General features: G+C 37.7%; 1 protein-coding gene across 2 annotated transcripts in view; it reads left to right on the forward strand.

The window, feature by feature from the left end:
• The window catches only part of LOC133658687 (bone morphogenetic protein 7-like), a 36,975-nt gene that overhangs the window by 7,347 nt on the left and 1,931 nt on the right, over positions 1–27,697 (forward strand). Inside the window, exons 2-4 of one of the 2 annotated variants that reach the window (XM_062061025.1) lie at positions 14,830–15,019; positions 22,566–22,714; positions 24,787–24,993. In XM_062061025.1, coding sequence (XP_061917009.1) covers positions 14,830–15,019; positions 22,566–22,714; positions 24,787–24,993 — 546 coding nt within the window. The remainder of the gene's footprint in view (positions 1–14,829; positions 15,020–22,565; positions 22,715–24,786; positions 24,994–27,697) is intronic. The other variant, XM_062061091.1, reaches the window with a different exon arrangement.

Raw genomic sequence — 27,697 nt, forward strand, 5'->3', positions numbered from 1 at the left:
CTTGGGACTCGACTTGAGACTTTCCAGTCTTGACTTTGGACTTGACTCGGGACTTGCCTGTCTTGACTCGGGACTTGACTCGAGACTTGAGGGCAAAGACTTGAGACTTACTTGTGACTTGCAAAGCAATGACTTGGTCCCACCTCTGGTGTGCAAGCACTAATGCTTTGCACACTCTTGGCATTCTCTGGATGAGCTTCAAGCACACCTGGGAAGTGAAAACCATTTCAGGTGACTACCTCTTGAAGCTCATCGAGAGAATGCCAAGAGTGTGCAAAAAAACTAATCAGAGCAAAGCCGTAGATATTATGTGATTGGGCCGGCACGCAAAGGCAGTGCCTTTAAGGTTTATTGGTGCTCTGTACTCCTCCCTACGTCCGTGTACCACTCCGTACAGCTGCGTTTTAAAAAGTCATAAATTTTACTTGTTTGAAACCGATACCGATAATTTCCGATATCACATTTTAAAGCATTTATCGGCCGATAATATCGGACTGCCGATATTATCGGACATCTCTAGTTATTATGATTTGTATAATTTACAGATGATGTGCACTCGGGTGTAAAGGAAAACTTGACAGATTTATATTCATACTAATATTTAAGAGAATAATTTCCTGTTATATGAATATTTAGATTCATATTCTGGCCACTTTATATATTGTTTTTTTTTTTTAACTACAATTATTTAAACTACATTTTTTAGGGGGGTTAGTTTAAATATAGATATGGATGTAAATCCCATTTTTTACATGTGTTTTAAAAAGCTGGTTCATGCAGTAATGAGTTTTTAGGTGCATGTAAACATACCAAGTGTATGTATGGGGCGGCGTCATTGGGTTTGGGCTTGAGGGCCCTTTAAGACTCTTGTGTATTGGGGACCCAGGACATGGTGCTACGCCTCTGCCTATACCCTTCCTCCATGTCTTTGAACAACACAGTAAATCATTTACAGTTTTACCAGGAATGGGAAAATGGTGTTGAAAGAATCCAAAATAAATAAAATAAAATGGGAATTAAAAAAATCCAGTGATAAAGGAAAAGACAAGAAGAATAAAAAGGTGACTCGAAATAATGCATGTAAATACATTTGAAAAAAGTTTGAATAAATAAATACTATAAAAGGAATTAAGGTAGAATAATATGCCTTTATTAATATTGACCTATTAATAATAATCAATGGATGCTATTGTATAGTTTATTTGTTTCAGACATGCTTAACAATTTGCATTAGGAACCATTGGTTACATTTCCACAACTCAACAAATCCCAAAAGGAGTAGTAAAAAGCACATGTTATTTAAACCTATACCCCTTCTACTATATCTACTCATACTAATTTACACCATAACTTAACTGTTTATTCATGATAACTTTATTATTTATGTATTTAATTTATTTGTGTAACAAATTAAGCGCAGGAAGTGAACCAACACATGTGTAAGACATTGCTTTGAAATGGAATAGGGGTATAGGATTAAATAAATTCTGCTTCTTCCTACTGCTATTCGGACATGTCATGAGAAACTGGAAATAAGTAGTGCATCACAATGTAACTATATCGAAATAATCTAAAACCACCGTAACTTTTCCATGTTGACTCTTACAATGTTTAGTTTGCTTACATTTTACCATTTATATTAAGAAAAAAGCGGAAACAAATACCAGTAAGTAATTAGAAGTTGAAATAAATGACAGTATAGTTAGTGAAATGTTAAAAATAGGACTATAAAATAGTTATTTTCTCAAAGTAATGAATAAACGGAAATAAATTGTTAATCATAAATACAAAATAATACATAAAATGATCATTCAGATATAAATTCGAATAATATAAGACAACTAGAAGAGGCAATTTCTGAAAGAATTGCGTGTAAATGCTCCAATGCTGAAGTTCAACTGAAATCCTGGAAAAAAATTTGAAATTGTTGATTAGGGTACACAATTCCCAAACAGGCTGAATATTTTGAAGTTGGAACAGTTTGAAACAGATAAAAAATTTGGGAATTGTGGAACTTTGAAGAATGTTCCATTCATTTCAATGGGAATTTCCCAATAAATTGGGAATTTCGGGAAAAGCGGGAATTTTTTTGAAAATGGTAAAACACTTGAATGGTCTGAATGAGTTGAAATGGTTGTTGTTACATTTTTTCAAATGGGTTGAGAAATGTTGAAGTAGTAACATATTCAATTGAGAAATGGTATTACGGAATTCCTAAAATTACAGGAAAACCGGGAATTTTTCCTGTTTAAAAAACAACTTTGTTTTTTTTCCTGATTAAGAGAATTGTTTTGACGGTAGAACGGTTGAAGTGGATGGAAAAATGTGGGAGGAGTAGTCGCCAGAAAAAATGGTGAAAATAGGGCTTTGGAAAACCAGGAATTCTGGAAAATCCTGAAATTTTTTGGAACTTGGAAAAAGAGTAGTTTGAATTTCCAAAATGGTAGAATGTGTTGAAGGTGGAATAGTTTGAATAGGTTGAAAAATGTGGAAATGGTGAAAGTTAGAAAAATGGCCAATTCATTTTGAATGGGAAAAATGTTCCGGAAAACCTGGAATTCTGGGAAATCTGGCAAAGTTTTGGAATTTGTCAAGGAAAAGCCCGCGATTCCCGAATAGGCTGAACAGTTTGAAGTTGGAACGGTTTGAATCGGGTGAAAAATGTGGAAGGTAGAGCGCGCCAAAATCTGGAGAAGAAGAATAGTAATAAGTTGATGAATTTTGGTGTTGAAAACCAAATGTGTGAATGCCTTGGCGTTTTCACCCAATTATTAATGAAGTACGTTATTTAATATTGTTATAAAAAGTGTATTTGAATTATTCTTAGTTAAGTTGTTGCATGTAGTAAAAACAGTTATTTCTGGAGGTGACAAATATTGTAGTGTCCCGATACATGTTTTTATTATTGTAGCATGGTTGCAGTGGATTGTTCATTCAGACCAAATCATTCTTTGTTTGTTGTGTTGTGTCTTTCTCTGTAAATAAATATAGGTCCTGCCCCTTTAAGAATTCAACTTGTCATTGCTCCTATGATATACCTGAGCACATGCAGTCGCGATCAAAAGTTTACATACACTTGTAAAAAAATTTTCTTTCATCTGACCACAGAACTTTCCTCCAGAAGGTCTTATCTTTGTCCATGTGATGTCAGATGAAACAAAAATTGAGCTGTTTGGCCACAATACCCGGAAATATGTTTGGAGGAGAAAAGGTGAGGCCTTTAATCCCAGGAACACCAATTCCTACCGTCAAGCATGGTTCCTACCGTCAAGCATGGTGGTGGTAGTATTATGCTCTGGGCCTGTTTTTCTGCCAATGGAACTGGTGCTTTACAAAGAGTAAAAAGGAGGATTACCTCCAAATTCTTCAGGACAACCTAAAATCATCAGAAAGGAGGTTGAGTCTTGGGCGCAGTTGGGTGTTCCAACAGGACAATGACCCCAAACACATGTCAAAAGTGGTAAAGGAATGGCTAAATCAGGCTAGAATTAAGGTTTTAGAATGGCCTTCCCAAAGTCCTGACTTAAAGGCCTACTGAAACCCACTACTACCGACCACGCAGTCTGATAGTTTATATATCAATGATGAAATCTTACACATTGCAACACATGCCAATACGGCCGGGTTAACTTATAAAGTGCAATTTTAAATTTCCCGCGACACTTCCGGTTGAAAACGTCTAGATATGATGACGTATGCGCGTGACGTCACGGAGAGAACGGAAGTATTCGGACCCCATTGAATCCAATACAAAAAAGCTCTGTTTTCATCCCAAAATTCCACAGTATTCTGGACATCTGTGTTGGTGAATCTTTTGCAATTTGTTTAATGAACAATGGGGACTGCAAAGAAAAAAGCTGTAGGTGTGATCGGTGTATTAGCGGCGGACTACAGCAACACAACCAGGAGGACTTTGAGATGGATAGCAGACGTGCTAGCCACCAACCTCACCTTGACTTCCTCCGTCTCTGGGCCGCCGACCGCATCGGTGATCGGGTGAACTCCTTTGTCGCTCTGTCGATCGCTGGAACGCAGGTGAGCACGGGTGTTGATGAGCAGATGAGGGCTGGCTGGCGTAGGTGGAGAGCTAATGTTTTTAGCATAGCTCTGTGAGGTCCCGTTGCTAAGTTAGCTTCAATGGCGTCGTTAGCAACAGCATTGTTAAGCTTTGACAGGCTGGAAAGCATTAACCGTGTATTTACATGTCCATGGTTTAATAGTATTGTTGATTTTCTGTCTATCCTTCCAGTCAGGGGTTTATTTATTTTGTTTCTATCTGCATTTGAGCCCGATGCTATCACGTTAGCTCCGTAGCTGAAGTGTTTCGCCGATGTATTGTCGTGGAGATAAAAGTCACTGTGAATGTCCATTCCGCGTTCTTGACTCTCATTTTCAAGAGGATATAGTATCCGAGGTGGTTTAAAATACAAATCCGTGATCCACAATAGAAAAAGGAGAAGTGTGGAATCCAATGAGCCCTTGTACCTAAGTTATGGTCAGAGCGAAAAAAGATACGTCCTGCACTGCACTCTAGTCCTTCACTCTCACGTTCTTCATCCACAAATCTTTCATCCTCGCCCAAATTAATGGGGTAATCGTCGCTTTCTCGGTCTGAATGGCTCTCGCTGCATTGTAAACAATGGGAAAATGTGAGCAGCCCTTCCTCCTGTGACGTCACGCTACTTCCGGTACAGGCAAGGCTTTTTTTCATCAGCGACCAAAAGTTGCGAACTTTATCGTCGTTGTTCTCTACTAAGTCCTTTCAGCAAAAATATGGCAATATCGCGAAATGATCAAGTATGACACATAGAATGGATCTGCTATCCCCGTTTAAATAAAACAATTTCATTTCAGTAGGCCTTTAAACATGTGGACAATGCTGAAGAAACAAGTCCATGTCAGAAAAACAACAAATTTAGCTGAACTGCACCAATTTTGTCAAGAGGAGTGGTCAAAAATTTAACCAGAAGCTTGCCAGAAGTTTGTGGATGGCTACCAAAAGCACCTTATTGCAGTGAAACTTGCCAAGGGACATGTAACCAAATATTAACATTGCTGTATGTATACTTTTGACCCAGCAGATTTGGTCACATTTTCAGTAGACCTATAATCAATTCATAAAAGAACCAAAACTTCCTGAATGTGTTTGTGACCAACAAGTATGTGCTCCAATCACAAAAAAATAAGGGTTGTAGAAATGATTGGAAACTCAAGACAGCCATGACATTATGTTCTTTACAAGTGTATGTCAACTTTTGATCGCGATTGTATATAGATTATAGACAATATATAATGGCTTTTATATGAGGTTGGAGGGGAGTATGATTTCAATAGACTGTGTGAGTTACTTGTGTTTGTCTTAAGTTATTTTTTTTTTAATCGCATTTATTTGGATACATTCTGTGGCGTTTACAAGGGCGTCTATATGACAGAAGAGTATAGACAGCTTGGTGCCTATGCGGATGTTCCGTTTCATCATGTATAGCAATGCTGCCTCGGGGGCACGGAGAAAGGTTAAAGGTCACTTGTGCAAAAGATGAACTGTTTATACTCTTGTTTGCTTGCATCACTCAGTTCCAACTTCAATAAATAAAGAGTTGAAAACTACAAATTCAGGCCATCTGAGTGAATATAGTCTGAAAGAAGGTGTGTGATTTAAGACTAGGCATGAAGGCAGACATGATTAGTGGGTTTTTGCTAAACATTTATTTGGAGGTTGTTTTTTTTTTTTTTTAGCTGGGGCCCCTCTCATTGTGTTGGTGGTCTCCAGATGACGACTTCAAGACTTAAACGGATTATGGTATTTCCCGTGCAAAGATCACAGCTTCCAGCAGATGAAGGTATATCCTGCAGGTGGGCTGTGCTCACAAGTGTTCATTTTATTAGCCTCAGTCAATTCAAGGGAAGTATTTTTCAATCAGTCAATGAGATTTTAGAGGCGATAAGCAGATCATCATGATCTACTGTGCTTGTATTAAAGTGGATGTTTCTAACCTTTATGCGCTACACTGCAAAAACTGAAATGTAAGTAAGATTAAATATCTCAAATAAGGGTGACATTTGCTTATTTTCTGTCTGATAAGATAATTATTCTCATTATGCAGATTTCATGTTAGAGTGTTTTACTTGTTTTAAGGGTTTTGGTCCAAAATGATCTCAGTAAGATATTACAGCTCGTAGATGAGATTTTATGACCTATATTGAGTAAAACATGCTTGAAACTAGAATATCAACTGGTGCAAAGCTGTGTCATTAACACTCACAAGTATAAAACTGCTTTTTCAAAGTAATAATTTCTTACTTCAAGCATGAAAAAAAAATCATGATGTCGAGCACATATCATTATGTCAAGATGATGGCACTAGCATTTACTTATTTAAGAATATTTTTAAACATATTGAGCAAAAAGGTCTATTGTTTTTTTTCTACCAAGAAAAGTGCACTTGTTATTAGTGAGAATATACTTTTTTTAAGGTATTTTTGGGTTCATTGAGGTTAGCTAATTTTACTTGTTTTGGAAAGTCTTGACAAGCCAAATTGTCTTGTTCTATTGGCAGATAATTTTGCTTAGTTCAAGTAAAATACCCCTAATTTTTGTATTTTTTTTTCTTGTTTTTGAACACTGACTTTTTGCAGTGTAACTTTCCAAACTGTTGTCGGCATTATATCCGGCTTTGAGGGCGTAAAGTACGCCCCACGTAACACACACACACACGTTAGCTTTGTTTGTTGTTAGCTAGTAATAAGGATTTCAGAAAGTTTAGCTACTAAACATCATTAAAAGTAGGGCTGAAGCTATCGATTATTGTTATTAATGGAGTCATACCAAAGACTGTAAAAATGGGACCCATTACCTCCCACTCAGCATCAAGGGTTGGAATTGGGGGTTAAATCACCAAAAATGATTCCCGGGCGTGGCCACCGCTGCTGCCCACTGCTCCCCTCACATCCCAGGGGGTGATCAAGGGTGATGGGTCAAATGCAGAGAATCATTTCGCCACACCTAGTGTGTGTGTGACAATCATTGGTACTTTACTTTACTTTAATCTATTGGTTAATTTGTTTGATTAATCAAGTAATCGTATAAAACCCACTTCATAGCCTTGATGCGTATTTTAGGAAAACTATTTAAAATAGTTTAATAGTTAGATTTTTTTGCTTGACATAACCTTTTATTTTTTTCCCTAATAAATGCACATTATTAACATTGAAATTCAGTGGCGGGCCGTGCGTTTCCCACCTAGGCCTTCAGTGATGTCCGACTTCAATGATTACCTCTCAAAATACCATAATTTATGTCGCCACATGACCATTGCTGGAGAAATAGTATACAGGAACACATTTACGCCCTACTGGGCATTGAACCACATCAACTGTGTACAAAACTGGTTATTTTCTGGGGCATTTAAAAATCAATAAACCCACATCAGCAATTAAAACGTATCTTATGTGGTACTGTCAAAATGAAAACTGCAAAAAACATATTAAACGTGACAAAATAAATAATTAAAATATCTGAACTTACAATTTGTAGAAATTCGAGCTTCCGGAGTTGGCCGAGATGGTCTCACAAGATGTAGTTTCTCTTTAAATATCCTTCTCTCAATGCTTTGATTTCAAATTTGCGGGACTTATGCAGATCCCAAATGAACAACAGCAGTTACCAATAGGTAAGAAAAGCTGGTTTTGCATGACTGGGCCCCTTTCAGTGATCACTGTGACAGATTTTCAGCATCGGAAAGGAAAGATATGCTAATTTTGTCGGAAATTCCAGCTAGCGATTGCTGATTTTCCGCCATCTTTGAGGAAAGTGTGTGGCACATAGCAAAAGTAACCAAGGGGGCGTGTCTTTACGGGCAAAGTCGGAAGCGTCCATTACCAGTTCACTTCAACCTAATTAAAGACAGAATGAGTGCATTTCAGAGGGTTAATAACTAGAGATGTCCGATAATGTCTTTTTTGCCGATATCCGATATTCTGATATTGTCCAACTCTTAATTACCGATTCCGATATCAACCGATACCGATATATACAGTCGTGGAATTAACACATTATTATGCCTAATTTTGTTGTGATTCCCCGCTGGATGCATTAAACAATGTAACAAGGTTTTCCAAAATAAATCAACCCAAGTTATGGAAAAAAATGCCAACATGGCACTGCCATATTTATTATTGAAGTCACAAAGTGCATTATTTTTTGTAACATGCCTCAAAACAGCAGCTTGGAATTTGGGACATGCTCTCCTTGAGAGAGCATGAGGAGGTTGAGGTGGGGCGGGGGGGTAGGGTGTAGCGGGGGTGAATATTGTAGCATCCCGGAAGAGTTAGTGCTGCAAGGGGTTCTGGGTATTTGTTCTGTTGTGTTTATGTTGTGTTACGGTGCGGATGTTCTCTCGACATGTGTTTGTCATTCTTGTTTGGTGTGGGTTCACAGTGTGGCGCATATTTGTAACAGTGTTAAAGTTGTTTGTACGGCTACCCTCAGTGTGACCTGTATGGCTGTTGACCAAGTATGCTTTGCATCCACTTGTGTGTGTGAAAAGCCATTGATATTATGTGATTGGGCCGGCACGCAAAGGCAGTGCCTTTAAGGTTTATTGGCGCTCTGTACTTCTCCCTACGTCCGTGTACACAGCGGCGTTTTAAAAAGTCATACATTTTAATTTTTGAAACCGATTCCGATAATTTTGAAACATTTTAAAGCATTTATCGGCCGATAATATCGGCAGTCCAATATTATCGGACATCCCTATTAATAATAAATAGGTTAGGGTTTTTCATACCTTCCAATGTCCTCTGTTTAATTTCCCTTGATCAAGCCTTTTGTAACATTCCACACTAACTACAAAATAATATGTATGTATGATTCGTGCCGGATCAATATGGGGTCGACCAATACTCAAGGCTCCAATATCGGTATCGTATCGGAAGTGAAAAAGTTGTATTGGGACACCCCTATCAATAAAGATGATGGATTAAACCGTATTAACGCCCTAGTTTCAGCATCTTAAATGTACACGATTGTTATTTTGTTAAAAAGTGAGACAACGCTTGATCACACCTGCTTTAACTGTGGGCTTTCATCCTTGCAGTAGTTTGCAGATTTTTGTCAAACTTTATTAAGCTCTGCAAAAATTCTAAACAAGCAGACATTGTCTGGGGCAGACATAAGCACGAGGGTAATATCTGTTTAGACAAGGTCCTTTTGGTAGCTGTGATAATCTATAAGAAAACAGTTGAGCTGTGCAATGCTGTCAAACAGCTCAACACGCAGGCATGCAACGGTGTGAATGAGGCAAAGTGTTCTGCCGAGTAAAAGACATCACAGGACAAACCCCTGCTGAGAAAAACTATAAGTGATGGAGTTGATATTTTATATCTTCAGAAGTCATTGACATTTTTTTCTTCTATCTTACGGCCACTTTAACACTCTAAAAACCACCCAAGCTGATCCTTAAAAAAAAAACAAGAAAAAAAACTCCTCATAAAATCACAAATGGTTAATGAAAGCCCCATGTCTGTGTGGCCCTGCGGTGTCAGGGGCAAGCTGAAGTGTTGAAATGCCTCCCAGAGGGAAGTTTGCATATCTGAGGTCTGATCTTTGCAGCTAATGGTCCCTAACATAAACACACCAAGTCCTTACAAGCAATTATTGCTTTCATAAAAATACCCCCTGTTCCCTTTTTCGAGCATTTAATTGCGGTCACACAAATGACTAGCAGGGCTCAGAATGCACGGTTCTTAAGAGCGAGTGGGCCGCATGTTTTTTTGTGGCCGTTGGAAGTGTTTTTAGAATACTGAGTCAACTGTGAGACCTTTCGGGCTGTGACATTAAAATAGTATTGTAACGTGTGACGCTATACGATGATGTCAACAGGCTGCTTGAAGCAGGCTGATTGCTGCACTGCTCGGCTTTGCACACTGTTGGGATATTTCCGACTATATACCCTTTTGCTAGAGATGTCCGATAATGGCTTTTTTGCTGATATCCGATATTCCGATATTGTCCAACTCTTAATTACCGATACCGATATCAACCGATATCGATATATACAGTTGTGGAATTAACACATTATTATGCCTAATTTTGTTGTGATGCCCCGCTGGATGCATTAAACAATGTAGCAAGGTTTTCCAAAATAAGAGAACAACTTCAACTCAAGTTATGGAAGAAAATTCCAACATGGCACTGCCATATTTATTTACTATTTCAGTCACAAAGTGCATGATTATTTTTAACATGCCTCAAAACAGCAGCTTGGAATTTGGGACATGCTCTCCCTGAGAGAGCATGAGGAGGTTTAATACTTCAGTATCTATATGCCATTTCGACTAATGATTCATCCAGACATGCCCGTGTTTCTCATTCTTCTACATGTACAGACGCTTGTGGAAATCACACATGAATACCTTAAAGGCCTACTGAAAGGAATTTTTTTTATTTAAACGGGAATAGCAGATCCATGTGTCATACTTGATCATTTCGCGATATTGCCATATTTTTGCTGAAAGGATTTAGTAGAGAACATCGACGATAAAGTTCGCAACTTTTGGTCGCTGATAAAAAAAGCCTTGCCTGTACCGGAAGTAGCGTGACGTCACAGGTTGAAGGGCTCCTCACATTTCCCCATTGTTTACACCAGCAGCGAGAGAGATTCGGACCGAGAAAGCGACGATTACCCCATTAATTAAAGCCAGGATGAAAGATTCGTGGATGAGGAACGTGAGAGTGAAGGACTAGAGTGCAGTGCAGGACGCATCTTTTTTCGCTCTGACCGTAACTTAGGTACAAGGGCTCATTGGATTCCACACTTTCTCCTTTTTCTATTGTGGATCACGGATTTGTATTTTAAACCACCTCGGATACTATATCCTCTTGAAAATGAGAGTCGAGAACGCGAAATGGACATTCACAGTGACTTTTATCTCCACGACAATACATCGGCGAAGCTCTTTAGCTACAGAGCTAACGTGATAGCACATCGGGCTTAAATGCAGATAGAAACAAAATAAATAAACCCCTGACTGGAAGGATAGACAGAAAATCAACAATACTATTAAACACGGTTAATGCTTTCCAGCTTGGCGAAGCTTAACAATGCTGTTGCTAACGACCCCATTGAAGCTAACTTAGCAACGGGACCTCACAGAGCTATGATAAACACATTAGCACTCCACCAGCCCTCATCTGCTCATCAACACCCGTGCTCACCTGCGTTCCAGCGATCGACGGAGCGACGATCATAGATGCGGTCGGCGGCCCGGAGACGGAGGAAGTCAAGGTGAGGTCGGCGGCTAGCGCGTCTGCTATCCATCTCAAAGTCCTCCTGGTTGTGTTGCTGTAGTCCGCCGCTAATACACTGATCCCACCTACAACTTTCTTCTTTGCAGTCTTCATTGTTCATTAAACAAATTGCAAAAGATTCACCAACACAGATGTCCAGAATACTGTGGAATTTTGAGATGAAAACAGAGCTTTTTTGTATTGGATTCAAAGGTGTACCAATACTTCCGTTTAACTAGTGACGTTACTCGCATACGTCATCATACAAAGACGTTTTCAACCGGAAGTTTAGCGGTAAATTTAAAATTGCACTTTATAAGTTAACCCGGCCGTATTGGCATGTGTTGCAATGTTAAGATTTCATCATTGATATATAAACTATCAGACTGCGTGGTCGGTAGTAGTGGGTTTCAGTAGGTCTTTAAACGACCATTGTGTCTGATTACAATAAGGGTAAATCTCACCTAACCTTATCCGTGTCCACACACAACAATGCCACCGTTACAACGTAAATAGTCATGGAAATAAAGAAAACCCATTGAAATGAGGTGTGTCCAAACCTTTGGCCTGTATATGTATATATATGTATATATATACATACATATATATATATATAATCTACACCTTTGACTCTCTTTCCATTCTGCGAATGTCAGGAAGCGCGGTGGACTTTGCTAAAGCAGCTTTCTTTTGGAAAATCTGAGTGTTGGGAAGGCGAAGACCACAACACCACCAACTACTACTACCGCCTTGACGTCTATCCTCAACAATCAGAATGAAATCCTGCAGCAGTGATACATGGGAAAATGAGCGGGGAGGTGTATGTGGTACACATTCTGACACGGGTAGGAATTGTGTGGATTTCTAATGTGTTTGTAAAAGCAGCCCTGGCAGCTGTGGTTTTCCGGGCAGTGCCTTAACGAGCCTTTTCTTGTGGTCGACGCATGTGCGAGCCAAACTGGGTGCAGGGTGTGTTTTATCCCCCCATATTGGCTTGTATGAGAGACGTAAGTGATATTTAGAGCAATTGTGTCGCAGTCTGAGGCGAGAGTTTTTCTATTCCTGCTGTGGTGCTTCCGAGATGTGGTGAGAGGCGACACACATCAGAGAATTGCTCGAGCCTGTAACAGTTTTGACAGCGCTTGACATCATAGACTGGTTCGCCATCTCTCAAATGCTTGACTTTTTTTTCTTTGAGAGTCACAATGGCAGCTGGCGACTGGTTTTAAGCACTTAACCACAAATCCTGCTGTTATTGTAATACCGTTTATTATAACAACAGTATTTAAGGCACATAAAAGCCTCGATCAAACGATGATTTATGCCTCCTGCTAGACATTATACATATTATATGTATGTGTTTAATCCCCTTAAAGGCCTACTGAAACCCACTACTACCGACCACGCAGTCTGATAGTTTATATATCAATGATGAAATCTTAACATTGCAACACATGCCAATACGGCCGGGTTAACTTATAAAGTGCAATTTTAAATTTCCCGCTAAACTTCCGGTTGAAAATGTCTATGTATGATGACGTAAGCGCGTGACGTCACTAGCTAAACGGAAGTATTAGCACACCATTGAATCCAATACAAAATGGCTCTGTTTTCATCTCAAAATTCCACAGTATTCTGGACATCTGTGTTGGTGAATCTTTTGCAATTTGTTTAATGAACAATGAAGACTGCAAAGAAGAAAGCTTTAGGTGGGATCGGTGTATTAGCGGCTGGCTGCAGCAACACAACCAGGAGGACTTTGACTTGGATAGCAGACACGCTAGCCGACGCTAGCCGCCGACCGTACGGATGATCGGGTGCAGTCCTTCGTCCTTCCGTCGATCGCTGGAACGCAGGTGAGCACGGGTGTTGATGAGCAGATGAGGGCTGGCTGGCGTAGGTGGAGCGCTAATGTTTTTAGCATAGCTCTGTGAGGTCCCGTTGCTAAGTTAGCTTCCATGGCGTCGTTAGCAACAGCATTTTTAAGCTTCGCCAAGCTGGAAAGCATTAACCGTGTATTTACATGTCCAGGGTTTAATAGTATTGTTGATCTTCTGTCTATCCTTCCAGTCAGGGGTTTATTTATTTTGTTTCTATCTGCATTTGAGCCCGATGCTATCACGTTAGCTCCGTAGCCAAAGTGTTTCGCCGATGTATTGTCGTGGAGATAAAAGTCACTGTGAATGTCCATTTCGCGTTCTCGACTCTCATTTTCAAAAGGATATAGTATCCGAGGTGGTTTAAAATACAAATCCGTGATCCACAATAGAAAAAGGAGAAAGTGTGGAATCCAATGAACCCTTGTACCTAAGTTACGGTCAGAGCGAAAAAAGATACGTCCTGCACTGCACTGTAGTCCTTCACTCTTACGTTCCTCATCCACAAATCTTTCATCCTCGCTCAAATTAATGGGGTAATCGTTGCTTTCTCGGTCCAAATCTCTCTCGCTGCATTGTAAACAATAGGGAAATGTGAGCAGCCCTCCAGCTTGTGACGTCACGCTACTTCCAGTAGGGGCAAGGCTTTTTTTTTATCAGCGACCAAAAGTTGCGACCTTTATTGTCGTTGTTCTCTACTAAATCCTTTCAGCAAAAATATGGCAATATCGCGAAATGATCAAGTATGACACATACAATGGATCCGCTATCCCCGTTTAAATAAAAACAATTCATTTCAGTAGGCCTTTAACGGCTCATATATTTTATCAGGTCAATGCATACGCCAATGCAAAGATTAGTGAAAAAGTTGCTCCATGACAAATTTCCCTTCAAAATACACCCTGACTGGACTAAGGATAAAATAATTACCAAACATTTTAATGAAAGTGTGATTAATCTATTTGCCATTCTTAATCCTTTGTTAGCACTAGTGTTGTAACAATACCAATATTTTGTTACCGGTACCAGTGCTAAAATTATTTAGATACTTTTCTGTACTTTTTGGTACTTTTCTAAATAAAGGGTATCACAAAAAATTGCATTATTGGCTTTATTTTAACAAAAAATCTTAGGGTACATTAAACATATGTTTCTTATTGCAGTTAAGTCCTTAAATAAAATAGTGAACATACAAGACAACTTGTCTTTTAGTAGTAACTAAACAAACAAAGGCTCCTAATTAATCTGCTGACATATGCAGTAACATATTGTGTCATTTTCCATTCTATTATTTTGTCAACATTATTAAGGACAAGTGGTAGAAAATGAATTATTAATCTACTTGTTCATTTACTGTTAATATCTGCTTACTTTCTCTTTTAACATGTTCCGTCTACACTTCTGTTAAAATGTAATAAGCACTTATTCTTCTGTTGTTTGATACATTACATTAGTTTTGGACGATACCACAAATTTGGGTATCAATCCGATACCAAGTAGTAACAGGATCATACATTGGTCATATTCAACCGGTACGTTTCAGAGACGGTATAGTACCGAAAAGGATTCATTAGTATCGAGGTACTATACTAATACCGGTATACCGTACAACCCTAGTTAGCGCTAATAAATACACAATTTGTCTGTTTGTTCTTGTCCTAACAGTGGACCAGGATAAAGAACTTCTGTACCAGAAGCACCACAGGGAATTCAGATTTGACCTTTCCCGTATTCCAGAGGGAGAGGCTGTCACGGCGGCAGAGTTCAGGATTTTTAAGGATTTTATCCAGGAGCGCTACGAGAATGAGACATTCCGAGTCAGCATCTACCAGGCCTTGCAGGAGGCAGCAAACAGGTAAACAGTTTTCCTTCCATCGTCTTGGTTTAAGTACCAGTGGAGTGGAAAAACAAGTTGACATTATATGCTTAATTGTGTTTCGTTGTATCCATTACACGACATCCAATTGTATTTACAATCCGCAAAGTATGAGAAAATGCCACAAATTCAGTCAACCATTGTGAATATTCCGCATTTTCGAACCTCTTCTGTAATTTCTATAGATTGACGTCACTGGAGTAACGCTTCTGCACTCTGACCATAATATCAGATCATTCATACTGAAAATACGCAAAAATTTGAGAGATGTGATGTCTATCATTCACAATCCTGAACACATACGTTTTTCTTTTTTTCTTGTATTCTAAGTCGTAAATAAATAAATACATAAAAAGTCAGCTAACAGTGTAGTCAATGGGGGCTCTCTATTTCGCCCACGAAAGCCTCTAAAAAAACATCCACAATTCGCCAACAATATGCTTTATACATATCGTGGCCTGAATATTAACCAAATATTAGTAATGTTGTTGTTATAAGCGGTAACGCAAAGAAACTATTTTTTAGCCCTCTGCTGCTTTACTGTGAGCTGTCCGCAAAGTCCTGCTGCTCCTGCATCATTCCGTCTCGACTCTTCAAAGTTATTCGAGTTGATAAATCATGCCTCTCATCTGAACATTAGGCAGATTTAGCCATGAATCTGGACATTGTTCATCTGTGACATTCAATTCAAACCCGGAGATGGAGACAAACACACACAACCAAAGACGGTGTCTACAGGGAGACTTTTCCTTGTTAACCCTTCATGTGCATCATGATTTCGTTGTCATATAAACGGGAAGATACGGACATCCTATCAGTCATCATCAAAGTAAGAGCAGACATTTGTAGTTTGTACTTCTTGTTTAGCACTTAACAATACTGCTACTTGATGCCTGGTGTTTCACTCAGGCTAGATCTGTTTAGCAGAGCTATTAAAACTTGTAGCTCATCCTTTTATTCAAGACCAACAATATATGTTTCTGGATCATCATTTTTCCCAAATTAATTGTTGTTGGCTGTCACAAAGTCTGCATGATTTGCATTGTTGTTGGTAGGGAAGGGATCTGCGGTTCCTACCTATACGTCACATGACTGGCTCTGGAATCTCTGCAAGATTGATACTATTTTGATCATATCTATTTACTCACAAACTTTGTAAGTCTTTCGGTGTCATACATCAGATATGTATGATAATAACTTCAATAAGAAGGCAACTTGTTTTTCCACTCTACTGGTACTTTAAAGCTTCTTATTGGACAGCATCTTGTCCGTAGAAATATTTGAATTAGAGCTGTCAAACGATTAAATGTTTTAAACAGGCTTGTGATTTTTGATTAATCATGACTAATCACTCCTGTGCTTTTTGATGAATCATGATATATCACACTTGTGATTTTTGATGAATTGCGACTAATCACACTTGTGATTTTTGATTATTAGAGATTAATTGCAGTAAATCACTTGCTTGCATAATTTAAATTAACTTCTGAAAAAGACCCCATTATTATTGAGACAATGCAATTTATTGTCAGAATATGATACAGGTACATTTTTAAATGTTTTACTTGAATACAAATCTTTTTTCCCCCAAAACATGTTGACAGTTGTACTAAAGTCCAATCGCGGTGGATTTTAGAGTGAAATTTGCCAGCGAGCACACCAGTTGGAATCTCCTCACTCATCAGATACATCTTGGTTTTCGACATAATTTAACCCCAGTTTTTGTATCAGTTATCATTCGTTAACTGTCTTAGTTATCATACAGCCAAACATTAAACTTGAATAAATAACAAACTCATCAATTTGCCTGTTTATCATTCCATAGAAACAGGTGGCCAAACAGTGTGGCTTTCGTCCTGGTCGTGGAACTGGGGACCAGCTCTAGACTCTAGGCAGGGTCCTTGAGGGTGCATGGCAGTTTGACCAACCAGTCTACATGTGCTTTGTGGACTTGGAGAAGGCATTCGACCGTGTCCCTCGAGAAATCCTGTGGGGAGTGCTCAGAGAGTGGGTTGTGTCCGACCGCCTGATTGTGGCAGTCCGCTCCCTATTTGATCAGTGTCCGAGCTTGGTCCACCTGTTTCCAGTGAGGGTTGGACTCCGCCAGGCCTCCCCTCCCCTTTGTCACCGGTTCTGATTACAACTGTTATGGACAGAATGTCTAGGCGCAGTCAGGGCGTTGAGGGGATCCAGTTTGGTGGCTTCAGGATTAGGTCTCTGCTTTTTGCAGATGATGTGGTCCTTCTGGCTTCATTTGGCCAGGATGCTCAGCTCTCATTGGATCGGTTCGCAGCTGAGTGTGAAGCGACTGGGATGAAAATCAGCACTTCCAAATCGGAGTCCATGTTTCTAGCACGGAAAATGGTGAAGTGTCATCTCAGGGTTGGGGAGGAGATCCTGCCCTAGGTGGAGGAGTTGAAGTACCTCAGGGTCTTGTTCACTAGTGAAGAAAGAGTGGATCGTGAGATCGACAGGCGGATTGGTGCGGCGTCTGCAGTGAAGCGGACCCTGCATTGGTCCGTTGTGGTAAAAAAGGAGCTGAGCTCTCAATTTACCGGTAGATCTTCGTTCTTACCTATGGCCATGAGCTTTGGGTTATGACCGAAAGGACAAGATCACGGGTACAAGCGGCCGAAAGGAGTTTCCTCCATCGGGTGGCGGGGCTCTCCCTTAGAGATAGGGTGAGAAGCTCTGTCATTCGAGAGGAGGTCAAAGTAAAGCTCCTCCACATCGAGAGGAGCCAGTTGAGGTGGATTGAGCATGTCGTCAGAATGCTCCTTGGGGAGGTCTGACCTGTAGGAGGCCACGGGGAAGACCCGGACATGTTGGAGAGACTATGTCTCCCAGCTGGCCTGGGAACGCCTCGGGATCCCCCGGGAGGAGCTATTCGAGGTAGCTGTGGAGAGGGAAGTCTGGGCTTCTCTGCTTAAGTTGCTGCCGCCGCGACCCGACCTTGGATGAAAACAGAAGAAGATAGATGGATTTGCGTGCCATGTTAAATTATAATCATTCTCATTAAAATATGTTTTTTGTAGAGCTATCAAAAATAACTAGTTAACTCATGTGATTAACCACAAAGAAAATATTACATCAGTAATGCAGATTACTTATGCAATTTATGTTGAACCCAGTTCTTCTCAAATAGTGAGGCACAAATGGTTTTATTAATTTTTGTTGTGGAGGTTAAAGTGTTTTATACATTGGGCTCCTGAATTAATGTTGCTGACAATTTTTTTAAATTTATTATTACGGTAACACTTTAGTATGGGGAACATATTCACCATTAATTAGTTGCTTATTAAAGTAACAAAGACTTAATTTAGAGTTATTTGGAAACTAGGGGAACATATAAGGGTAAGGGTTAGGGTTAGGGTTACTAATAAGCAATAATTCTGAGGTTATTGAGGGAAGACTCTTAGTTAATGGCTTACTGGTTGTATAATAAGGCCATGCAGAATAAGGCATTAATAAGTACTTAATAATGACTAATTAAGAGCCAATATGTTACTAATTTGCATGTTAATAAGCAACTAATTAATGGTGAATATGTGTTCCCCATACTAAAGTGTTACCAGTATTACTTATTGAGTTTATTTAATTTTATTTTTCAGTATCAAATTGTTCAAGTTGGTCAAAAAAATTCTAGTTTAAAGGATACTTTTTTAAAATATATTTTCTGTTACAGTCTAAAAAAAAATGTTAATAATGTTATTTTTTGTATGTCAATCTGAATTTATTTTGTTGTTGTCTTTAATGTTATTAAGGATACAATGTTATGCAGAGGTGTACTTATAAGAACTTTTTTAGACAATCAAACAATGTTTCCTTCATTTTGGGGGACGAGGGGTAACATAAATGAATAGAGAAGCACTGCTTTGATGGTTACCTGTGGGTTGTTATACGGCCCGTGATCACATCAGTGCAAAGATTAGTGAGGAGACTTCAACTGTTGTGCGAGCTGGAAAATTTCACTTCAAAATACACCCTGACTGGACTTTTAATAAAACCTTTACCAAGTTTAGAGCAAATAATCGACATGTATTCAAGTTAAAAGTTAAAAAAATATATTCCTGTGTGACATTCTGACAATATAATTTTTGTCCAAATACTAGGGTCTTTTTTTAAGTTAATTTAAAATTATGCAAGTGATTGTGATTAGTCTAAATTCAAAAGTGTGTTAAAAAATATTTTTCGTTGTTTGAAACAGATTCGTTAGATTTACAATTTTTGGTGTGCTGGGGTAAATCGCTTCGTAACTTTTTACTTTTTGTAACGGATTACGAACGAAGACCAAGGTTTGACTGTATCTGCATAATGCAACTACTGTTCCATCTGCTGTGCCAAAATGAGATCAATATGTATGAGATAGACGTGTTACTTCTTGGTTATCAAATATAACTGTTCTGGCTATGTGTCCATGATGTCCGAGACACCCATCCATCCATGCATCCATTTTCTACCGCTTGTCCCTTTTGGGGTCGCGAGGGGTGCTGGAGCCTATCCCAGCTGCACTCGGGCGGAAGGAGCTTCTCATAATTGTTCAATATGTACAAAACCCAAAACCAGTGAAGTTGGCACGTTGTGTAAATTGTAAATAAAAACAGAATACAATGATTTGCAAATCCTTTTCAACCTATATTCAATTGAATAGACAAGATATTTAATGTTCTAACTGAGAATCTTAATTTTTGTTTGCAAACAATCATTAACTTATAATTTAATGGCAGCAACGCATTGCAAAAATGTTGGCACAGGGGGCATTTTTACCACTGTGTTACATGGCCTTTCCTTTTAACAACACTCCGTAAACGTTTGGGAACAAGGAGACCAATTTTTGTAGCTTTTCAGGTGGAATTCGTTCCCATTATTGCTTGATGTACAGCTTAAGTTGTTCAACAGTCCGTGGTCTCCGTTGTGGTATTTTACACTTCATATTGCGCCACACATTTTCAATGGGAGACAGGTCTGGACTACAGGCAGGCCAGTCTAGTAAATAAATGATAAATGGGTTTTACTTGTATATCGCTTTTCTACCTTCAAGGTACTCAAAGCGCTTTGACAGTATTTCCACATTTACCCATTCACACACACATTCACACACTGATGGCGGGAGCTGCCATGCAAGGCGCTAACCAGCAGCCATCAGAGGCAAAGGGTGAAGTGTCTTGCCCAAGGACACAACGGACGTGACTAGGAAGGTAGAAGGTGGGAGTTGAACCCCAGTAACCAGCAACACTCCGATTACTGGCACAGCCACTCTACCAACTTCGCCACGCCGTCCCATACCCGCACTCTTTTACTATGAAGCCACGCTGTTGTAACACGTGGCTTGGCATTGTCTTGCTGAAATAAGCAGGGGCGTCCATGGTAACGTTGCTTGGATGGCAACATAAGTTGCTCCAAAACCTGTATGTACATTTCAGCATTAATGGTGCCTTCACAGATGTGTAAGTTACCCATGCTTTGGGCACTAATACACCCCCATACCATCACAGATGCTGGCTTTTCAACTTTGCGCCTATAACAGTCCGGATGGTCCTTTTCCGGACAACACGACGTCCACAGTTTCCAAAAACAATTTTAAATGTGGACTCGTCAGACCACAGAACACTGTTACACTCTGCATCAGTCCATCTTATATGAGCTCAGGCCCAGCGAAGCCGACAGCGTTTCTGGGTGTTGTTGATAAACGGTTTTCGCCTTGCATAGGAGAGTTTTAACTTGCATTTACAGATGTAGCGAGCAACTGTAGTTACTGACAGTGGTTTTCTGAAGTGTTCCTGAGCCCATGTGGTGATATCCTTTACACATTGATGACGGTTTTTGATGCAGTACCGCCTGTGGGGTCGAATTCTTCAGCCTTGCCGCTTACGTGCAGTGTTTTCTCCAGATTCTCTGAACATTTTGATGATATTACGGACCGTAGATGGTGAAATCCCTAAATTCCTTGCGATAGCTGGTTGAGAAATGTTGTTCTTAAACTGTTCAACAATTTGCTCACGCATTTGTTCACAAAGTGGGGACCCTCGCCCCATCCTTGATTGTGAATGACTGAGAATTTCATGGAAGCTGCTTTTATACCCAATCATGGCACTTACCTGTTCCAAATTAGTCTGTTCACCTGTGGGATGTTCCAAATAAGTGTTTGATGAGCATTCCTCAACTTTATCAGTATTTATTGCCACCTTTCCCAACTTCTTTGTCACGTGTTGCTGGCATCAAATTCCAAAGTTAATCATTATTTGCAAAAAAAAAAAATGTTTATCAGTTTGAACATCAAATATGTTGTCTTTGTAGCATATTCAACTGAATATGGGTTGAAAATGATTTGCAAATCATTGCATTCTGTTTATATTTACATCTAACACAATTTCCCAACTCATATGGAAACAGGGTTTGTAGAATCTAATCATGTAAATATAATGTTAAACCTTTTTTTTGCTAAAATAAAAAAAAAAGCCTTATTTTACAGACTATAGAGCGTACCGGTATATAAGCCGCACCCACAAAATTTTATAAAACTTTTTTATTCCATATATTAGCCACACTGGACTGTTAGCCACAGATACGTTGCGAAATTAATTATTTACAGTGTTTGATGAGCATTCCTCAACTTTCTTCGTCTTTTTTGCTACTTGTGCCAGCTTTTTTTGAATCATGTTGCAGGCATCAAATTCCAAATGAGCTAATATTTTCAGAAAAAATAACAAAGTTTACCAGTTCGAAGGTTAAGTATCTTGTCTTTGCAGTCTATCCAATTGAATATAGGTCCAAAAGGATTTGCAAATCATTGTATTCTGTTTTTATTTACGATTTACACAACATTGCCAACTTCCCTGGTTTTGGGTTTTTGTAATTCCAAACAAGATTTGAGCTGTACGAAATGGAAACAATCTTTTTTTTTTAAATGATTACCCACATTTAAAACTACTCCACTGTTGGTTTACTTACAGTATGTGTCGGTGAGATATGGAGGAGGGGTCCTTCAACGGTGACAGTAGGGCTGATGACCCTGATGAGGGCAAGACCATTGTCATTCAAAGACCCACTCAGACACACAGACTCGGCACAGACGAGAAGGCGTCAGGACAAAAGACAGACGTCTAAAAATCGTTTCTGTAAACAAAGCTATTGTTGGTGAAATTTGCCTTTAAGATGACAAACACTCGTTGTTGCAGGGAGACCACACACCTCTTTGGTACAGTCCTCCCAATTAGTTCCAGGCATGACCTTGGTAAACACATTTCCACGAAGATGTGTTATTGATGAGGCAGGAGTTAATGATGAAGTGAATCAATTAAGTTATTCTTCCAAAGTTGTTCAATACAGGAAATATATATTCTTTGAATATTTTAATTTCAGTTTACCCAGGCGGTGACAGTGATTAGAAAGACAGTTGCTATTTTCCCTGATGTTGTCTTTACAGGAATACAATAATTACAAGTTTTTCTACTGGTGAATTTCCTATGGAACATTATCAGTCTGATACATTACCTTTGTGTTATCTCCCACCCCCAACCCCCAGTGAAGGGGATCTGCTGCTGGTGGACCAAAGAGAAGTGTGGACTGCAGAGGAGGGCTGGCTTATCTTTGACCTCACTGCCACCAGTAATCTTTGGCTGGCCAACCCTGAGCACAACTTTGGCCTGCATCTGGTCCTGGAAGACAGCCATGGTCAGTTAGTATACGACATTAATTAACCTCCAAAGATAACAACTTCTTAAAAAAGTTTACCGTGTTTATTACGTCTTATCTACATGAACAAGACCAAAGAGGGCAGAACTTCATAAATTAGATACAAACATTAAAAAAACAAAAAAAGCATGTGATCAATATGTGACCAAAATGTAATGAGAAAATCATGTAAACCTTACCAGCGCATCATAAAAAATCAGGTCAATATACAGTACAGGCCAAAAGTTTGGACACGCCTCATTTAATGCGTTTTCTTTATTTTCATGACTATTTACATTGTAGATTGTCACCGAAGGCATCAAAACTATGAATGAACACATGTGGAGTTATGTACTTAACAGGTAAAATAACTGAAAACATGTTTTATATTCTATTTTTTTCAAAATAGCCACCCTTTGCTCTGATTACTGCTTTGCACACTCTTGGCATTCTCTAGATGAGCTTCAAGCACACCTGTGAAGTGAAAACCATTTCAGGTGACCACCTCTCGAAGCTCATCCAGAGAATGCTGTTATACAGTACTCAATACCGGGGTGGAGCGGAATTTACGTTAGGTCAGGAAAAAACACCAAGGCTATTTCATCCCTACAAGCCTGTTTCACAGGTTTCCCTGCAGGCTTGTATTGGGATGAAATAGCCTCTGTGTTTTACAGTGGGGCAAAAAAGTATTCAGTCAGCCACCCATTGACAATCAATGGGTGGCTGACTAAATACTTTTTTGCCCCATATATATATATATATATATATATACATATATATATATATATATATATATATATATATATATATATATATATATATATATATATATATATATATATATATATATATATATATATATATATATATATATATATATATATATATATATATATATATATATATATATATGTATATATATATATATATATATATATATATATATATATATATATATATATATATATATATATATATATATATATATATATATATATATATATATATGGGGCAAAAAAGTATTTAGTCAGCCACCCATTGATTGTCAATGGGTGGCTGACTGAATACTTTTTTGCCCCACTGTATATATATATATATATATATATATATATATATATATATATATATATATATATATATATATATATATATATATATATATATATATACATACATACATATTAGGGCTGCAACTAATGATTAATTTGATAATCGATTAATCTGTCGATTATTACTTCGATTAATCGATTAATAATCGGATAAAAGAGACAAACTACATGTCTATCTTTTCCAGTATTTTATTGAAAAAAAACCCCAGCATACTGGCACCATACTTATTTTGGTTATTGTTTCTCAGCTGTTTGTACACGTTGCAGTTTATAAATAAAGGTTTATAAAAAAAAATTAAAAAAAGTTTTAAAAAAAATAAAAATAAAAAATTGCCTCTGCGCATGCGCATAGCATAGATCCAACGAATCGATGACTAAATTATTCGCCAACTATTTTTATAATCGATTTTAATCGATTTAATCGATTAGTTGTTGCAGCCCTAATACATATATATATATATATATATATATATATATATATATATATATATATATATATATATATATATATATATATATATTTCTATATTATTTTGTTGAACAGTCAAAGGTCAAGTCGACAGGTAGATTATAACAAAATGTATTCAAAAACTGTTAGAGGTAGAAGTTACAGCTTTGGTATCAATATTGCAAAAGCATCTACAGGTCAGTCCGTATCAGTAACAAACAATGTCCCGAACGGGCCTCTGGAAGAGTGAGTTCTGCTCATAGGGATTTCATCCAGAGAATGCCAAGAGTGTGTAAAAAAAATAATCACAGCAAAGGGAGGCTATTTTGTAGAAACTAGAATATAAAACATGTTTTCAGTTATTTCACCTTTTTTTGTTAAGTACTGGTACATAACTCCACATGTGTTCATTCATAGTTTTGATGCCTTCAGTGACAATCTACAGTGTAAATAGTCATGAAAATAAAGAAAACGCATTGAATGAATTTTTGATGCATCACTCTATCCCACTGCAGGCCACAGGAGGAACCCCCGACTGGCGGGACTGTCAACAGGCAGCGGGGCGCGAGACAAGCAGCCCTTCCTGGTTTCCTTCTTCAAATCCAACGAGGTTCGCTTTCGCAACACCCGCTCCGCTCACGGCCACAAGGGGCGCCATTCGAGCCGCTCAAAACCACAGAGGACCGTCCAGGATGCACTCAAGGCAGTCGAGGCCGCCACAGGTGACCACTTTTAATGTTTTTTTTTTACCTGTAACGGTTGTGGCCTACAAAATTCACACAGAAAAGAAAAAAAGTCCTGAATCCAGATGGTAATCTGAATTGGATTTGAACTTTTTGAGCTACTTGTATCAGAATGAAAGAAATGGAGTAAACCCTCTAGTCAGGCATCAGAAGTTGAGGCCATATTTGTCAACCGTTTTTGCTGGGGAATCAGTTTTTTGTTATTCTTTCCAGGCAACTTCCCAGTCCTGTATTTTTTAAAAACTTTTTACAGATTTTGCTCTAAATGAAAAAAAATCTTTAGTGTAGTGAATTATATTTTATAAAGCACTTTTCTCTAGTGACTCAAAGCGCTTTACATAGTGAAATCCATGATCTAAGTTACATATAAACCAGTGTGCGTGACACTGGGAGCAAGTGGGTAAAGTATCTTGCCCAAGGACACAACGGCAGTGACTAGGATAGCGAAAGCGGGGCTCAAACCTGGAACCCTCAAGCTGCTGACACAGCCGCTCTACCAACCGAGCCACACCAGATTGACCGCTACTACAGTGATCGGGTCCATTTATTTTGTATTTATTCAATAGAGATTTTTGATGAAAATGAAATTCCCTTGTATTAGTTCAATATTTTGAAATGCAAATGTTGACAGTTATGGTTGAGGCTCGTAATGTAAACTTAAGGCAACATAGCAGAAAAGATACTGATCAGCCGCAAACATAGTGACTTTTCCTTGTCTAATTTCTGACGTTTCCTGAAAGTTATATTACAATCCGGCCATAAGTTTTTGAGTTATCTATTGCGTCACAGTTGAGGCTCATAGCGTAATCTTAGGGTAACTTGGTAAAAAACATCGGGAAACTAACTGACTGACTGCAACGATTACATAATCTTCTTGCTTATGTTGTGCATGCCTTAAAACCCTATATTTTTCTTAAGAATACAACCTTCCGATAGTAACTTTTAAGTGATTCCCATGTATATATATATATATATATATATATATATATATATATATATATATATATATATATATATATATATATATATATATATATATATATATATATATATCAGGAAATCAATAATAAATGAATAAAATCATTTTTTCCCCCCCCTGTCTTTTCTTATCCACTTTGTACCGCTTGCTACTCACGGTGTCTCCTAGCCGCTCAGGCAAATCATATTGTCTAAAAATGCATTTTCTCATCGATAACGTGACATCATCGCGCTATATATAGCTAATATATATATATATATATATATATATATATATATATATATATATATATATATATATATATATATATATATATATATATATATATATATATATATATATATATATAGATAGATATATAGATATAGATATATATATGCATATATACACTACCGTTCAAAAGTTTGGGGTCACCCAAACAATTTTGTGGAATAGCCTTCATTTCTAAGAACAAGAATAGACTGTCGAGTTTCAGATGAAAGTTCTCTTTTTCTGGCCATTTTGAGCGTTTAATTGACCCCACAAATGTGATGCTCCAGAAACTCAATCTGCTCAAAGGAAGGTCAGTTTTGTAGCTTCTGTAACGAGCTAAACTGTTTTCAGATGTGTGAACATGATTGCACAAGGGTTTTCTAATCATCAATTAGCCTTCTGAGCCAATGAGCAAACACATTGTACCATTAGAACACTGGAGTGATAGTTGCTGGAAATGGGCCTCTATACACCTATGTAGATATTGCACCAAAAACCAGACAATTGCAGCTAGAATAGTCATTTACCACATTAGCAATGTATAGAGTGTATTTCTTTAAAGTTAAGACTAGTTTAAAGAGCTTTTCCTTCAAAAATAAGGACATTTCAATGTGACCCCAAACTTTTGAACGGTAGTGTATATATATATATACTATATATATATATATATATATATATATATATATATATATATATATATATATATATATATATATATATATATATATATATATATATATATATATATATATATATATATATATATATATATATATATATATATATATATATATATATATATATATATATATATATATATATATACATACAGCCCGGCCCCCGGCCAAATTGTTTTAACCCAATGCGGCCCCCGAGTCAAAAAGTTTGGGGACCCCTGCGTTATACAGTGCTCAATACCGGGGTAGAGCGGAATATACGTTAGGTCAGGAAAAAAACAAAGAGTCTATTTCATCCTTACAAGCCTTTTTCGCAGGTTTCCCTGCTCTTCAGGGGATTTGTCAGGGATTTGTCAGGGAAACCTGCGAAACAGGCTTGTAGGGATGAAATAGCCTCTTTGTTTTTTCCTGACCTAACGTATATTCCGCTCTGCCCCGGTGTTGAGCACTGTATAACGGATAAACCACAGAAAGCTTGACTATATATATATATATATATATATATATATATATATATATATATATATATATATATATATATATATATATATATATATATATATATATATATATATATATATATATATATATATATATATATATATATATACATATATATATATACTGTATATATATACATATACATATACACACATATATATATATATATATACTGTATATACATACATATACATATACATATACACACACAGATATATATATATATATATATATATATATGTATATATATATATATATATTTTTTTTTTTTATT

The sequence above is a fragment of the Entelurus aequoreus genome, linkage group LG01, assembly GCF_033978785.1.
Source record: "Entelurus aequoreus isolate RoL-2023_Sb linkage group LG01, RoL_Eaeq_v1.1, whole genome shotgun sequence".
NCBI lineage: Eukaryota > Metazoa > Chordata > Actinopteri > Syngnathiformes > Syngnathidae > Entelurus > Entelurus aequoreus.